We start from the raw sequence: 17,658 nt of genomic DNA on the forward strand, positions 1-17,658 counted from the left end.
CAGTATAAGATTCAGGGGCGGAATGCTGCTCCGGTACACGGTGCTTTGATTCCAAAACTGTCAAACTGTCAAAACGCTATGTAAAAAAACTAATTTTATTAAATGCTAAGCTGCCACACATGCGTTTCATCTCCAAGAACAAAACAATCTATCAACATCAGATTTACATACACAAGTGTTAACAACAAGCATAATAAAGTGCTTGTGTAGTGTAATCCCTTGACACCAATATTTATTATTTATTCTATTCCACGGACGGCATGGAGGTTTCCCCAGGGGCTGCAGTTATCTGAGTCTGACGATGATGAGTCACGTCAATGTGCAAATGCACGCAGCAAAGCAAAATGCCTGGACTCATTTATCCGTTCAATTGGCTGACATACACGTGATCAGCAGAGATATTTAGCTCTGGTTGGTTCAAATGTGCATGTTTTCTGGAACGGCAAAAAAAAAAAAGGGTGTTGAATTGATGTGACAAAAAAGGGCAATGCAACATAAAATGGATCAAATCTTTAACCGCAACAAAAGAGTTGAGGACGCTTATTTATCATATGTAGTTTTATTTGCTCTGATGGGGAGGTCCAGATCATCTTAGCTGTCAATGTGCACTTTGGACTTGTATCTTGAAAATATATTCCATTTCACTCCTGCATTATATAAGTCATTTGTACTTATTTTTCTAAATGTATGTTACTTATATCTTTGTTATTAAATTTAAAAAAAAAAAAAAAAAGTAAATGTTTACATTAACTTGAATTTGAATATACATTCTATGTTCTTAAGTAGTTAAATTTGAGGTATGGCATTTAGTATGTGAGAAAATGAGGGAAAATAAAAATTAGGAGATGGAGGTTGGGGATATTGTTGTTTTAACTTTTATTTTGCAAATCATTGAAAAAAAATACAATTTTATACAATTTTGAATGAAAATCAGTTTTTGTATGTGTTATAAAAATAACTGAGTAGTTTAAGAGGTTTGACCCCCCATCCCCCCCAAAAAAAGGGAAAAAAATGAAAGAAAAAAAATGTATAAATAAATAAAATTTCTGGCTCCGTGGCGACCTTCACATCGGGGAGTTCTGGCAAGAAATTCTAGCCACTTTCACCCCTGAATGAGTCCAGACCTGAATCCCATAGAACACCTGTGGAGAGATCCGAAAATGGCAGTTTGGAGAAAGCATCCTTCAAATCACAGACCTGGAGCAGTTGGCCAAAGAAGAATGGTCTAAAATTGCAGCAGAGTATTGTTAGAAACTCATTGATGGATACCGGAAGCGGTTGTTTGCAGTTATTTTATCTAAAGGTTGTGCTACCAAGTATTAGGATGCTGGTGCCAACACTTTTGTCTGGCGTATTTTTTTCTTTTTAGTTTTGTGTAAAATGATAAAGATTTCATTTCCCCCCCCCCTATTCTCTTTTGTGTTTTTAAATTGCAAGCAAAATATACAAAGATATTACAACCAAAGCATTTGTAATTGCAATCATTTTCTGGGAGAAATTGAGAATTATCTGACAGAATTGCAGGGGTGCCAAAACTTTTGGCCAGCACTGTACATCCTACATCCAGAGCAAAGTGTTCTGCAGTGGTCTTCAACTCTCACAGAAAGCAAATATGGCAGCTATGCACAAGTGGACGACCAGCAGTGCACGCACCTCCTCTCCCACGGCCCGTTATCAGCAGCAGTTTGCCGAAGGAGGGAGGGAGGGAAGGAGGGACCATCCCGTCCACCCGCCCGTTGCTGCTGTACATGTTCTTCCTCCTCGCCCCACGAAGGGTCAAAGTTTGCCAGCAACAATAGACGGAAAATAGCGTCGAAAATTAAGGATTATCAAGTGGAGATTTGGCCGTGAGACAATGGCCCCGCTGTGGAGATGCACTATTTTAGGTCTACTTTGCTGTTTTACGGTGAGTACGAAGCAGGTCGAACTGAGTAAGTATGTCGTGTGGTGGTGAATAACGGACCGTCTTCAGGTGTGGCTGCGAGTTTATGAGCTTGCGTGTCAGGACAAGCAAATGCCTCTCTGCCGAAAATTCGAGCAGAACAAAGTAATTGCGTTAGCTTTCGTGTTGACGTTAAAGTGATTTGAATGTTATGGCTTCACTGTTTATACTGGTTTCCCGTGGAAACCAAAGCGAAAAAGTTGAGCCAGAGAGACCAATTTGCAAAGGGCTCAGTCGAATGAGATGTAACTCAAAAAAAAAATAAAAATAAAAATAAATCTATAAATATAACTGTGAGAAACTGCATTATTCTGACAACTCTGAAATTAAATGTAGTGGGAAGGGCACAATAATCCCTTTTAAAAGAGAAGAGTTGGGATTTTAAGTAGCCTACTTTACATCTCATTAATTTGTAATCATAGTAAACGAGAAATTATACTATACTATATACTCGTATAGTAGTATATACTAGTATATTTATATACTACTATACTATATACTAGTGTATATATATATCCTAGTCCTTCTAAAAAAAATAGCATATTGTAATAAAGTTATTATTTTATTTACTGTAATGTACTGATAAACATTAGACTTTCATATATTTTAGATTCATTACACACATCTGAAGTAGTTCAAGCCTTTTATTAGCCTTTTACTATACTATATACTAGTATAGTAGTATATATTAGTATTTATATACAGTATATAGATATACTACTCTACTATATACTAGTGTATACATATACTAGTGTATATATAAAATATATTTGTATATGACAGGTTTTTTCTTTAATGTCTTGATTTCTGGACATTGGTACAATAATAACATCAGAATATTATTTATTTATTCAAACTTCAACACTATTTTTATTATTTATTATTTGAATCCACTCTGAAAAATATTGTTAGATTATTATGTATTGATTGAACAATAATATTCTCATGGAGGATAAGAATAATTAAAACATTATTTCTTTATAAAGATTCACAACAGTGGAGTATGTCTTTATACTTAAGGAATAGAAAAGTATTTATTCAATCAAAATTTTATATTAATTTATCTCCTAAGTTATCCATTATATTTCCATTTTTAATTTTATTTATGCATTGAAGTTTGAGAATAATAAATGATATCAACGTTATAGAAATAGAATTTATCTATTTGAATTAACTAATTGAATTTTAAATGCATATTAACCTTGGAGCTAATTGAGACAAATAGTCAAACACTGAAGAAACATATACCATAATTATCGGACTAAAAGGCGCACCTGACTATAAGCCGCCACCCACCAAATTTGACACAAAAACGGCATTGGTTCATAGACAAGCCAGAATGGACTGTAAGCCGCAGCTGTCCTCACTGTATTATAGGGTAATTACACCAAAATACATAAACCGGTAACAGTTTATTTGACAGCGGCATCATATGACCAAATGAACCACCATGAAGCTTTGAACAAGTTGGCTGCAAAGTTTCATTACGTCAAGATGATCCATTTGGCCTTCACTGCTCCCTTGAGGGAGACTATCAACGTCTGCTGCCACCTGATGTCAACACTGTTGTCATCCAACATGCCTCCTAGCATGCATTGCAGCGCCACAGACGTAAATGACAATCAACATTCATGTTGTGTGTTAATTATTTCTTCAGTTACTGTTCCACTTGTTTCATTAATTGCTAGTTATGGTATTTAGTAACACTTTACTTGAGAGTGGTGCCATAAGACCGTGATAATTATGACATGACACTGCCATGAGCATTAATCAATGCTTATGACAGATATCATTTTGTGTCATCCGACAAATGATCTCACTTTTGAATGGATCTAAAAGATCTGAGCTGGACATAAATTGAGTTAGTGACATAATTTGCCGGATGACGCTTAATGACATCTGACATATGCATTCATTAACGCCCATGATAGTTTCATGTCATAATTATGACGGTCTTATGGCAGTATTATGACGCCGCTGTCAAATAACGTGTTACCTATTAACCAAATAAAAAAACAAATAAGCCGCACCGGACTATAAGCCGCAGGATTCAAAATGATGGAAAAAAAGTAGCGGCGTATAGTCCGAAAATTACGGTAATGGTTCTAATTAGTTTGTGTAAGTACCGTACTCATAATTGATGCCTGTCTGTGTTTTTGGATTAAAATGTGATTCATCTTAACATTTGAAGGGCTTCTATTTGATATTCTGAAGCACCACGCTTATTTTCAGTTGTGACACACTTTTCATAATGTCTATGTTTATTTCCACCCTCCATCTCTCCCTTGTGCATACCTGCAGCTTGTTCCTGTGTGGGCAGAAGGAAATGGGCTGCACAGGCAGAAAAGAGATTGGATTCGTCATCCCAGGCAGCTAAAAGAGAACCACGACTACTCTGGCATAAACATTGGCAGAGTGAGTGCTTTTTTGCAATTGCGAGTATAAATATGTCATTAACTAATTCGCTACCCTTGACAGAGATACACGTCCAAATCATTTGAACTGGGAGGAGCTGGTAAATGCTTTGAGTGCTTTTGCCATCAATACCAACCAAAGAGTATAATATTGTGAGCAGGCAAACATTTTCTGTGATACATAAATTACCATATTGGCCCGAATATGAGACGGCCCTGATTATAAGACGACCCCCTCTTTTTCAAGACACAAGTTTGAAAAAACCTTTTGAACACCAAATTATTTTTTATACAGAAAATAATTACAGTACATCTGAAACAAATTATTATAACAATATATTTGAGAGAAAAAGCATTTTATTTTGCCTCATTCCAATCTTAATACCTGAACATTTAAATATGTAAACTAAAGTGCAATCACATTCATAAATGAATGGCTTCTGGTTTTTGAAATGTAAATAAACCAATCTATTGTGATAAAACAACAAAATTGCAATAACTGCATTTACCATCAAAGTGAAGTCTAACTGTAACTGTAGTCTTGAAACAAATCTGAATAAGGAAAAACATTGCAATAAAATAATGCAAACTGGTTAAACTTGAGAGCAGCTGAGATTTGTCATGACAGAACATCACTTCAATGATATCTGGCGCCATCTAGCGTCGTGAATGAGTATAACGTCTAGACTGAGAATATAAGACGACCCCCACTTTTTAAGTCTTATTTCAACGCAAAAAACACTGTCTTATATTCGGGCCAACGATATAACGGTATAATGTTTATCCAGAAAGGTCACAAGGTTTTAAAGTAGGGTGAGATGAATTCAACAGACTCATGGAGAAGAACAGGCCTTTTATAAAATGGTTTATTGTTCATAATATGGTTCATTGTTGTTTGTGTGTCATTTTATGTTTCTTACAGATTCGTTCAGATAAGGAGAACTTCACGAGGATACTATATTCGCTGAGGGGGCCTGGTGCCGACGAGCCCCCTGTTCGAGTGTTCGGGGTGGACGCAATAACTGGCTTTTTAAAAGTGTATAAAGTTTTGGACCGAGAAGAAATAGCCTTTTATGATGTAAGATCATTCACACCAAGCTACACCTTAAAGCCAAATGGTATTTATTGTTAACCCAGAGGTCTGTCTTTAGTTAAAAGGAGTGGCAAAATATGAAGACGGGACTCGTGCCGAGAAAGATGTGGACATCAGAATAACTGTGGTGGATGAAAATGACAATACACCCATAATTAAAGCAAACCAAGTGGGATCCGTCAACGAATCATGCGCTGCAGGTATTGGTCGTCAACTGCTTGGTTACAGTTGCAACAAGCTTTTTGGGAACTGTTGATCGTTGGGTTCACAGGAACAGTGGTCATGAGGGTGATAGCCACTGACGCAGATCAAGAGAACACCCTAGCTTCCCAGATGTTTTACAGCATCGTGGAGACCAGCAGCTCTGCCGGCATGTTCTTCATCAACTCTCAGACCGGAGAGGTCACGGTTCTACAAAACACACTGGACAGAGAGGTGAAGACACTTTACGGAAAACTCATCAGTGGTTTCTGGCTGAGATTATATTTTATGTCACCAATACAATTAATAACATCATCTCATTAAAAAAGGCTTCGGTTGGTTATTTTTTTATGAGACTGTGGTTGTAAACTTGCTTGAAGTGCCCCAAGTTACATTTAGTTGTGAATTGGTGCTTTATTAACACAAGATAGGCCTATCATTTTCTATTCGATAGATTGACACTTTTGAGAAATGCAACAACCACAGTCATGAGAATGAAAATCTCAACAAATTCTCAAATTGCGAATGGGAGGGTGTTGATTATTGTTTATTCAAAAAAAGTGTCACCCAACTACATGCCTCCTCACATCAGCAGTTGATAAAAACCTCTACTCAAGTTACCATGACTTGCTGCCTAAAATGCCCTTTAAGAAGTGAATGATAGTATGTACAGTATATAATTGCACTAAATGTTGACCGACCGTTTGTCATGCATTCATTGAAGTGAACATTTTGGCTTTATTAAAGACATGAAACAAGACAGTCCAGGTAGTCCCGTGTTACGACGTACCCGACTTACGTGATTTCAACTTTATGACACCGGAGTCTTTTTTTAATTTTTTTTTATAATGTTGACTTTTGTTATCTTGGCGCAGGAAGCGTAGAGCAGGTAGTACTAATGGCATGCGAGTAAGAGCGCATGTACACCCGAACAAGAACGTATTTGCGCACACGAATAAGAGCGCACGGGCACACGAACACACGAGGAAAAGCGCATTTGTTCCAGCGAAGAAGTCACGCAGCAGAGTGAGAGAGGGGCGAAAGCCTGCAAGCCTGCGCGCACATTTGTTGCTAGTGAAGCACCCCCGAAGGCAACACCTGTATATAACACCTTTTCAATTGTGGTTGAATACTTGGGGCGAGTTCATGTGATTGTTTTTGGTGATATGCGGACACTAACCGATACATGATAATCCTTTGTGTGTTTTGTTATTGCTGTATCAGCAGCCAGATTTAAAAACACATTTGAATTTTTGTTACTGAAGGTGAAACAGATTTAATTTCATTTTTATTTTAGTTTCATTCTGCAAGTGTTGATGTCATGAGCAGCTGAATAAAGTCAGTTAACCACACCGACGTTTGTCATCGTCATGTCGGAGCTTAGCTCGCTGTCTAACTAGGACTTAGCTCCAACGGTAATACCATCACGGTACAAAGACGTATAATACATGTCTTTGCATAGTTATTTTGAGATTTGGGGAGTATTTAGTGGTACTTACATGGTTAATTCCGATTTATGCGGAAATTTGGGTTACGGCGCCAGCATAGAAAAGGAACTCGTTCGTAACCCGGTGGCTACCTGTACAATTAATTAACTGGCTGCAATTGGCAGTGATAGACGTCCAATTTGAAATGGATTAGATGTCTATCGCCGTCACTGGCACTGACACATGATTACATTGTGTTCTTATTATTCCGTAAATGTCTACTCTTACAGACAAAAGATACATACAAGGTAGTAGTCAAAGCTTCTGATTTGAATGGACAAGCTGGAGGAAACGTCGGAATGGGAGAAATTGTGATTAAACTTCTGGACATAAATGACAACGTCCCCACCCTGGAGAAAGAATCGGTATGTCAAGACAACAAATAGCTTTTGACCAATCCCTTCGACCCACTTCAACTCCTGTTGTGTATAGTATGAGGGCAGTGTGGAGGAGAACACAATCAACGTGGAAGTGCTGAGGATCCAAGCCATTGACTTGGACCTGCAATACACGGACAACTGGCTGGCGGTCTTTCAAATTATCTCAGGGAATGAAGGAGGCTACTTTCACATCACAACTGATGCTAAAACCAACCAGGGGATTATAATGATTCAGAAGGTAGGTCCGTATGAGTTGAAAGATTAAACTCTGTAAAAAGTGAGTCTTTGATAGCATACAGTGGAGATACTTACTTTCTAAAGACAACCTTCTAAAAATGTCATTTCACACCCAGGAGCTGGATTATGAGGAGATAAAGTCACTCAATTTGGGAGTGGTCGTTTCCAACAAGGCAAAGTACGATTTCGGAAGCTCCTCATCGTCCTCTTCAGTTATCTCAAAGTCCTACTCAGTGAAGGTCAATGTGATCAATCAGAAGGAAGGACCCCGTTTCCAACCATCTGTCAAAGTTGTCACTCTGTCAGAGGACCACACTTCGATCTTCATAAACAAAGTCATCACTACTTACGCTGCCATTGACAGCGACACGCAGCTGATCGCCACCAACGTGAGGTACAAAATCTTTTTGCCTGAATGCGCATCTCATGCAATAAGTCTCTCATATCATTCAATTCAAAACTTGTCTATCTTCCAGATACGCTAAGTTCCGTGACGATGATAACTGGTTGATCATTGATGAAAGAACTGCTGAAATTAGGCTGAATAAACTGCCGGATCGAGAGTCCAAGTTCTTGATCAATGGAACGTATTATGCCCAAATCATATGCATCAGTGAGGGTGAGTTCTGTTTAAATATGTTTGTTTAGCACCTTAACTGTCCAGCTCAAACATGCATCCTAATGTAACAAACCATATTGAAAATGGACGGATGTATGTTTCCTCGCGTTTTAGAAATAACGTCAAAGACTGCCACAGGGACCATCGCTATTCAGGTGGAAGACTTCAACGATCACTGTCCCATAGTCACCACCACCAGTCATACCATGTGCTATGGCGAAAATGTCCTCTTCATCACAGCCGTCGACAAAGACGAATTCCCTAATTCAGCCCCATTTGACTTCACTGTGATTTCAGCAAGCAGCCACGGGAAGTGGTCAGTGGAGCACTTCAATGGTAAAGAACAATACAGTTAACCTCTTGTCTTCGCATGATCACTTGTAAGTGAATTACCGTATTTTTCGGACTATAAATCGCACCTGAGTATAAGTCGCACCAGCCATAAAATGCCCAACAAAGAGGAAAAAATATATATATAAGTCGCACCGGAGTATAAGTCGCATTTTTGGGGGAAATTTACTTTATAAAATCCAACACAAAGAACAGATATGTCATCTTGAAAGGCAATTCATTATGAAAATATAATAGAGAACAACATGCTGAATAAGTGTACACTATGATAATTTTACATGATGCATGAAAAACGAAATGCAAACATACTGTCCTCACCAGGACGCTACGGCTCAGTCCTGGCTATACAGCGAGCTAAACTCCCAAATGACGATGCTGGACGTCCGTATAATTTGCTGACTTTATTTTGGCCGTCGTTATGACACCATTATTTGAAGAGTGAAACTAAAAATAGAAATAATACAAATCAATTTCGTCCTCGATATCAAACAGTTTCGCATCAACGTAAATAAATGATAATTAGGTGCTATTACAGCAATGAAACAAACGGTTAGCATGCGTTCACTAGCATTAGCATATCATTCAAACATCCACACAACTGGCTCTAAGTGTCTGATCGCGGGTGGAAAACACACAACAACAACAGAAAAGATGATACACACAGGCATTGCCTCTGTAGAGATATTTTACAAGCATAAACAATGAACGTAGGTTCGCAGCCGTGTTTCTCTCTCTCTCTCTCTCTCTCGCTGCCAGGGGTCGCGTTAACCGAATATTTTCCGTCGTTGACCGGTTTTTTAAAACGGTGATGGAAAAAACTGAAGTCCATCTGTCATTTTTTACAGGTTGCAATTTACACCCCAAACCACAGGGTGGCGAGTGAGCATATTAATTAGCTATTGTCGCTCTTAATGCATGACGTCGTTGGCCTTACTCGGAAAAATGTCAAGGCAACTGAGTGTCCGAACTAAGTCGTCTGTCCGGGGCAAAAGTCCAAAACCTCATGACAATAGCCTCTGAAGGAATCCCACTTGAGACATTTGATTATGCACAAGCGGGCACGCAATTCAAGTCCATGCGCACCAGGAGGAAGACTGCGTTCAGGCCACAGCAGGTGAACTGTTAATTCCATTGTTGCATATGTAGCCTACCTACTGGGGCCACAGTCAGCTGTTTTTGTGACTGCGGAGAAAAAGTTACATATTCATATGCTTGATGGCACGGTGTGGATTCTGTTAAGCTTGTTCGGACAGTATATTGTAGCGTCACCGGGGTCTGGCGGCGGCACCGTGATTGACACATCAACGCGAGGTTCTTATTGGTGCACCCGGTGTGCCAGCGCGTCATCCAATAGGTGGACTAGATTGCCGCCTGTGTATATAGTTGCCTCTTTTTCTTTGGGGGCGGAGTTGTTGTTTTGTTGGTGTTGCTGGCGGTAAGCAGAGTAAAAAGGAGAAAAATACCACGACTTCCGTGTCTAATTTTTCGCCGCCAAACAAGCATTACAATATTAATTAAAAATGAATGAAAACTAAATACTATTGAATATGTCATTATTATCATTTTAAAAATTTAAGTGACGGGTAAAAATAGATTATGACCGGATTTTTATGACCCTGTCAGTCAAAATGACAGACAACGAAAAAGTCTAGCGCAACCTCTGCTCGCTGCATACCTGTCCATCTTCTTCTGGCGTGTGAGCGCTCTTCTTCGCGTAAACAAGTGCGAGTGCGCCCCCACTTGGGCGTGAAAGTACCACAAACTAAAAGCATGCATTTCAATTAGGGCTGTCAAACAATAAAATATTTAATCGAGTTAATTACAGCTTAAAAATTAATTCATCGTAATTAATCGTAATTAATCGCAATTCAAACCATCTATAAAATATGCCATATTTTTCTGTAAATTATTGTTGGAATGGAAAGATAAGACACAAGATGGATATATACATTCAACATACGTACCTACGTTGTCATAAGTACTGTATTTGTTTATTATAACAATAAATCAACAAGATGGCATTAGCATTATTAACATTATGTTAAAGCGATCCATGGATAGAGAGACTTGTAGTTCTCAAAAGATAAATGTTAGTATAAGTTATAGAAATTTTATATTAAAACCCCTCTTAATGTTTTTGTTTTAAAAAAATTTCAATCAAAAAATAAACTAGTAGCCCGCCATTGTTGATGTCAATAATTACACAATGCTCATGGGTGCTTAAGCCCATAAAATCAGTCGCACCCAAGCGCCAGCAGAGGGCGACAAAACTCCAAAAAACACAAGTAACAAGTTGGCATTGCACTGTGCTGTCATTTTAATCTGTTTGAGCAGGGCATGTGCGTTAATTGCGTCAAATATTTTAACGTAATTAATTTAAAAATTGAATTACCGCCCATGAACGCGATAATTTTGACAGCCCTAATTTCAATATAAAAAAGTCAATAATACAATTGACCACACATTACCAAAGGCAGAACGTGCACATGGTCATAGCTATTAAGTTATTCAGATAGCTATATCATAAAGAACATGCTAACAAGTTTACCAAACCATCAGTGTTACTCCAAAACACCAAAATAACATGTGAAATGATATCATAATGTGTTAATAATTTCACACATAATTCGCTTCTGAGTATAAGTCGCACCCCCAGCCAAACTATGAAAAAAACTGCGATTTATAGTCCGAAAAATATGGTATGTGTTCATGGATTTACCTGTTTTAAAATGTGTTCTTTTCCTTGAACTTCAGCGACAACGGCAATCCTGCGGGATCAAGAGCATTTGTGGCCAGGCATGTACAAATTGGCCGTTGAGATAAAGGACCAGCAAGGAGTGTCATGCGCTGACGTACAGATGCTTGATGTGGTTGTGTGCACGTGCGAAGAAACTACTAAAACGTGTGTGTCGCGTATCGAAAGACGTTCGGATTTTGGTGTCGCAGGAATTCTGTTTCTGCTCTTGGGGCTACTGCTGCTACTCTGTGAGTCTGTTTTGTGTATAAATTGACACTAAACATTTGTTCCAAAGTTGAAACCGTCAATCATTATTACTTGTACAATGAAAGCTAGTAGCAAAAAAAAACCAAAAACAAAACGCTGATGAATAATGGTTGCGTCCTTCATCATTTTGCTTACATTACACTTCCAAAGTGTAGCACTGATCTGACTTGATGTTGTGTCGTCTTAGTGGTGCCTCTTCTGCTGCTTTTTTGCCTGTGTGGAGGAACCGGAGGAGACTTCAAGGCCATTCCATTTGAAACAAAACAGCAGCTTATCTCCTACCATACTGAATGCCAAGGAGAAGATCGGGTACTTGGATTTTTCTGGTTAGTCCATAAAAACAAGACTTCACATCTGATGTTTTTTTTTGTCTTGCCATCTTCTTATCACATAGGAAGTCCCTCTCCTCCACACACCAGATGCTGGACAGGTGACTATTTCGAGAGACATCAACACCTTAGGAGGAAAGAGCTACATCGGGGGATTGGCTGAAAGTGGTGGAGCGGTCATCGGTGGCAATGAAAACTCCGTCTTAACAACAGATAATGTGCACATGTATAATGAATACAACCAATTCTCCGGCCAAGGAAGGATTAATGTCGTAGATGGCGGGATGATGACTGGACAAGGTCAATTCTCCCAGTACAGAGGCGGAGCCTGGGACGACTTGGCGCTGTCTGATCACTTCCTGGAGGAATACTATTCTAGTGTAAGTATCAGACAACACGATCTAGTGTAAGTATCAGACAACACGAGGTAGTGTGACAGGAAAAGGGAACTGTTTTCCTCTGACTGCCATTCTGAATTTTAAACAAAAGGTAATGTAATCTGCTAGATGAAAGTACTAAATTCTAGGGGTGTGACAAAATGTCGAAATAAAATATAAAAATATAGAAAATAATAAAGAAAATATATCGTGATACTTTGTATCCCAAAAGGTTATCGATATGCTCCTGTCAAGAATCGAGATATAGTTTTAAAAAGGTGTCAATGTTTTTAAAAGAAAAAAAAAGAAAAAAAAAAAAGGAACCATCAAGTTGCTACCAAAATCTTCCACCATAATAATGTCTCAGTTAACTCTCAGGCTGCCATTGACGGTGCTCGATGCCCAATCCATTTAGACTGGGAACGTTCGTTCATTCAAAACCAGAGCATTCACAGTCATTCAGTCTGATTTCCGGGGTATTAACAGGTCACTTACTGTCCATTTTATGGCATTTACAGGTCATTTCCTGTTGAGTTTGAGTCACTGCCTATTCATTTGGGTGATTCCCAGGTCACGTCCTGTTCTGTAACTCAAAATAAACAGGAAGTGACCCATAAAATACCCCAAAATCAAAAATAATGAACTGAAAATCAACAGGTAAATGATCTTAAATGTCCCAAAATGACCTCATTGACTGGAATTGGCTGCCACTGATGGCCATAGACGTTCAATCCGTTTGAACTGGGAGGGTGGCAGCGAATGAACGAATGTTCATTCGCTGCCACCCTCCCAGTTCAAATGGATTCGACGTCTACTAGTGATAAACTCATTTCACAACAGATAAACTCAATTCACAACAGAAACTTGTTTTTCTGTTTATTAGTTGTTTGTAGAAAATCCTAGAATGATTTCCTGACCAATGTATCGATAATCGTTGTATCTCCATATCGTCAGTCATCACTATCGTCAGGTTTGTATCACAAATCGTATCGTATCGTGAGGTACCAAGAGTTTCCCACTCCTACTAAATTCCATGATTTAAAAAAGCGCTACCCTCTGTGGTTTGTTTTTTTCTGCCCACCCCTGAAATACAACATCATCGAGTTCTTCAATGAATGATTGTTCTGTTTCCTTGCAGAAGTCCAACCATGCTGCTCAGCAGTCCCAGGAGAAGGATGCTTTACTCGTGTATGACTATGAGGGCGGGGAGTCTCTCTCAGGTTCTGTGGGGTGCTGCAGCCTCCACGAGAACGACAACGACCTCTCGTTCCTCGATGACCTGGACCCTAAATTCAAAACCTTAGCTGAGATTTGTTCAGGTTCTGTTCAAGTGGATGCAGGCATATGTGTCCATCCACCAGCCAGACCAGTTTCCCCTATCAGGCCCTCCATTCAGAAGAATATCCAGACTCACACTGAAACATTTAGAGACAGGGATCGTGTCCACATTGACACCCTCAACACATCCAAGGCAACATCTGGAGCGTCAACCTTTGTCCAAGAGGGATCGTCCACTCTCTCGAAGGTACACATACAAGAAAATGTTGTGATTCCAGGTCAAACGCTGCTTGTGCAACAGCCTTTGTACTACGCTGCCGCACCCATGTATGTTGTCGAGCCTCAGTCCCAGATGGTGCTTGTTGGTGCCCAGCAGGGTGTAGGTCAGGTCGGGCTGACACAAGGCTTAGTTCAAGTCAGCCAGCAGGGAGCCGGGCAGGTCGGGCTGACGCAAGGTCTGGTTCAAGTCAGTGGCCTCCAAGGATCTCAAGGTGTGGTGCTTGTGGATGGGCAAGTTGGTCATGTGGCACAAGGATCCTTGCCAAGACAAGTACTGGTGGTGGAGAACGGCGCTACTAGTGGGGGGCAAGGTGCACCGGTGGCCCTTATACAAAGCGGTCAGGGATCTAGCGCGCAAGCAACCTTGCAAAAACAAGTATTGGTGGTGGAGAAGGGGGCTTCAGCCGGGGGTGCACAGGTAGCCATTGCCCAGACAGGTCAGGGAACAAGTGAGCAAAGATTGGACGTCAGGGGTCAACGTGTGCAGACTAAAAGTTTCTCACGGGCTTCTCAAGATTCCACAGGGTCCAAGGAGAACTTTGCTTTAAAAGCCACACCCAAGACACAAGTTGGCCAGAGAGTTGTGGTGCATCAACACAAAAAGGTGTCGGTCACAGAAAGGAATATGGAGTCTACGTCTAGAGCTTAGAGTAGATATTACTCTAGCTCTCAGCATGTCCACTGGAAAAGCACCCATGTATACGTCACTGTACACCCAGATGTACACGGACATCCATGTCCTCTTTTCGGTAAAGATGACATGGACATGTAGTTGGGATGACATTTATGCGGTCCTAATGTTCAAATACTGTATGTTGTTAGTGGTTCTTGAAGATTTACAGACTCCCGCTATCGGACGTTTTTATTATTATTTGGCTAAATGTTATATATCTGTATTTTGTTTAATTGAGAGAAACAAACTAGTCCAATGCGGGGGTGGGAATAGTACAATACAATATTATCAAGATATCTTGATAAGCACGAAACAGCAATTAAAAACAACAGTTGCTATATTCCAAGAAACGATCTGTAGTACCCTATTTAATGAATGACAAGAAACATCTTATACTTAAAGCTAAAACAAATAAAGAAATGAAATTTCTCTTGTAATTTTACTGTAAAGCCAGCGTGCATACACCATTTACTTATTTTCCTACTGAAGGGTTCGGTGCACCACTGCGACCCTCGTGAGGATAAGCAGCAGTTCAACAGTATACGTAGTTTTTCACACACACTTACACAACCGGAATGCAGTCTGGCCAATAAATTCCCTGTGCAGTATTTGAGAAAATCCTCCGTTTATGTGGCGACAGTATCTTTCATAAAAAATGCAGCAACTGTTGTGCCGTGTTATAGTGTGCATCCATGATTGTGTTTCTTATTTTGTCATGAATTGTAGTTTCATTTCAAAATTGTTATACACCAGTGTTTACTATTGTTCCAAAAATAAATGTTCAAAAACATCAGCAGTACAAAGTGAATAAACATTGTTGGCGCGCGGATACGCTCTCATGACAGATTACGATGCGATAGTGATGACCATATTTTATCCCACCCCTTGCCATCAGATGAAAGTAGTAAGTGTTTAATAAACCTTTTATAGAGGACAATGCTTTTGGTGTTATTCTGAAAAAATGACTAGTTTGTAGTAGTTAACTATAGGCATGCCATTAACTTACCTTTGCTGGTATTCAGCTTTAGTCATATTGTACCTTAACAGGGACTGTTGGGTTCTCGCTGTGAAGTAGATCTATTGAATTAACACAAGCCCCTTTCAGACCTACTGTACGCTGAACTCCGGGATTAAAACAGATAGCCCTTATGTCTGAAAGCAACTACACCGAGATGACACGGACATTAACCGGGTCGAGTCCTAGTATGATGTCCGGGACTTACCCGGGATGCGGCATGTGTGAAAGCAGCCATTTAATTCCCGGGTCACAGCGCAAAGGCTGATAACCTAAAATATCATGGCGGGCCGATCGTCATTTCTTCTTTCTTCGCAGTAAGACAAAAAGCGGTAAACAAACCTCAAAATTATCAACCTGACAAACTGGAAATAGAAAAACATTAAACTGGAAACATAACGAAATTAAGTTGCTACTGGATCATAGAGCCGAGGAAGAGAGAGTCCATCATCCGTCTTTGGAAATGTGTGGTTTATTTTGTTCCCGATGCGTCGAGTCGCCAAGTCGGAAAGTGTCCAACCTGGGTAATTCCCGGGACATCTCCCCATGTCTGAAAGCCATGATACGGGTAAATTCCGCGTCACCCTACACTGAAATTTACCGGGATAGAAGTCTGAAAGGGGCTATATTAACTTTTTAATCCTGCAATTAAACCACATTGTTGTCATTTTCAATTGCACTCCTTTTTTTTTCCTGTTATACAAACGTGCTGTACAAAGTTATTGATGTGTGTTTTGCTTGCGTGTGTGTGGGTGTTGAGAGAGAGAGAGCTTAAATCAATGGCTTTCCCATTGATGTCAAATATTGGTTTTGATACACGTCATGTACGGTCTAAGTTCTAACATGATGAATGTAAATATGATGTATTGCATCATATTAAAAGTAAACAAAAAGCAGGTTTATGTCTTGGCCTGTTATTTTCTCCATTTGCGTACAACAATCATAACAAGGGAATATGCAGAAAAGCTTTATTAGAAAAGGGGAACGACATACTGAACAACTGCTTCCTTGTCCAGAGTGAAATACAGCCGCGCCTTTTTGCTATGAAAAAAAAAAATATATATATATATATGTATATATATATATATATATATATATATATATATATATATATATATATATATATATATATATATATATATATATATATATATATATATGGAGATATATATATATATATATATATGGAGATATCAGGTTTCCCTCAAGGTTTGGTTAATATTGTAAACATTTCGTCATACTGTAATTGGAGGTAAAATCCTGACTTGCGTGATCTCATCCGCATTCCACTGTACTTCCAATCACTACTAGCCCCACCAACACACTCCTACATTCTCACGTAAAGGAGACTGACCCAACAGTGAATAGCAGAAGTGACGCATAGTGACTTATTCGGTGCACTGGATTCCACGCAAGCATTTTTCAGAATTACTCAAGTGTGTTGTGTATGATTAATTGTGCCTGGTAGTTTTGTTGTTGTTATTGTTTTCTAAATCTCGCTTTTCAAGATGATTTTCCTGTCATGAGACTTAAAACACTTGTGAGTGTCCCCTAAGGCCTCTTTACTAAGCTATAGGTTCTAACGTGTGTGTGTGTGTGTTGAGGTTATCAGTCATGTGATTGCAGATGTTTTCATAATGAGGCATTCCTGCCTGCCGCCATTGGGTGTGGTCACATTTAAAGAAACAGTGTCTGCAGTCAGGTCTCCCAACACTGTCATGTTTCGAGAGGGTCATTACCCTGCTTGTCAATGATTCATTGCTTCTTAATGTCTGGCTTCTGCTCCACAATAGTTTGAGTAAAAAAAAAAAATTTAAAAAAACAAGCTTAAACACGTTTAGTGATTTATCATTTACAATATGTTGTTGGTTAGTCTAGAAAGATCTGATTCAGCTTCATGGGAAATTTTGAAATTATTTTAGCTTGTTTATGTTACATTTTTAAATTCTATTTTATATACTGCACTATGGATTTTAAAC

General features: G+C 39.2%; 2 protein-coding genes across 2 annotated transcripts in view; both read left to right on the forward strand.

Moving 5' to 3' along the window:
• Positions 1 to 17,658, forward strand: part of LOC130930437 (uncharacterized) — a 90,484-nt gene that overhangs the window by 11,636 nt on the left and 61,190 nt on the right. The window lies entirely within an intron of this gene.
• Positions 1,705 to 16,695, forward strand: LOC130930432 (desmoglein-2-like protein). Its single transcript, XM_057858396.1, has 14 exons — positions 1,705 to 1,906; positions 4,244 to 4,357; positions 5,279 to 5,434; positions 5,508 to 5,649; positions 5,721 to 5,884; positions 7,368 to 7,502; positions 7,570 to 7,755; positions 7,871 to 8,148; positions 8,231 to 8,373; positions 8,488 to 8,709; positions 11,479 to 11,709; positions 11,916 to 12,037; positions 12,123 to 12,437; positions 13,573 to 16,695. The coding sequence occupies exons 1-14, from the start codon at positions 1,856 to 1,858 to the stop codon at positions 14,638 to 14,640; spliced, it is 3,327 nt and encodes a 1,108-aa protein (XP_057714379.1). The 5' UTR covers positions 1,705 to 1,855; the 3' UTR covers positions 14,641 to 16,695.

The sequence above is a fragment of the Corythoichthys intestinalis genome, chromosome 14 (genome assembly GCF_030265065.1).
Source record: "Corythoichthys intestinalis isolate RoL2023-P3 chromosome 14, ASM3026506v1, whole genome shotgun sequence".
NCBI classification, from domain to species: Eukaryota; Metazoa; Chordata; class Actinopteri; order Syngnathiformes; family Syngnathidae; genus Corythoichthys; species Corythoichthys intestinalis.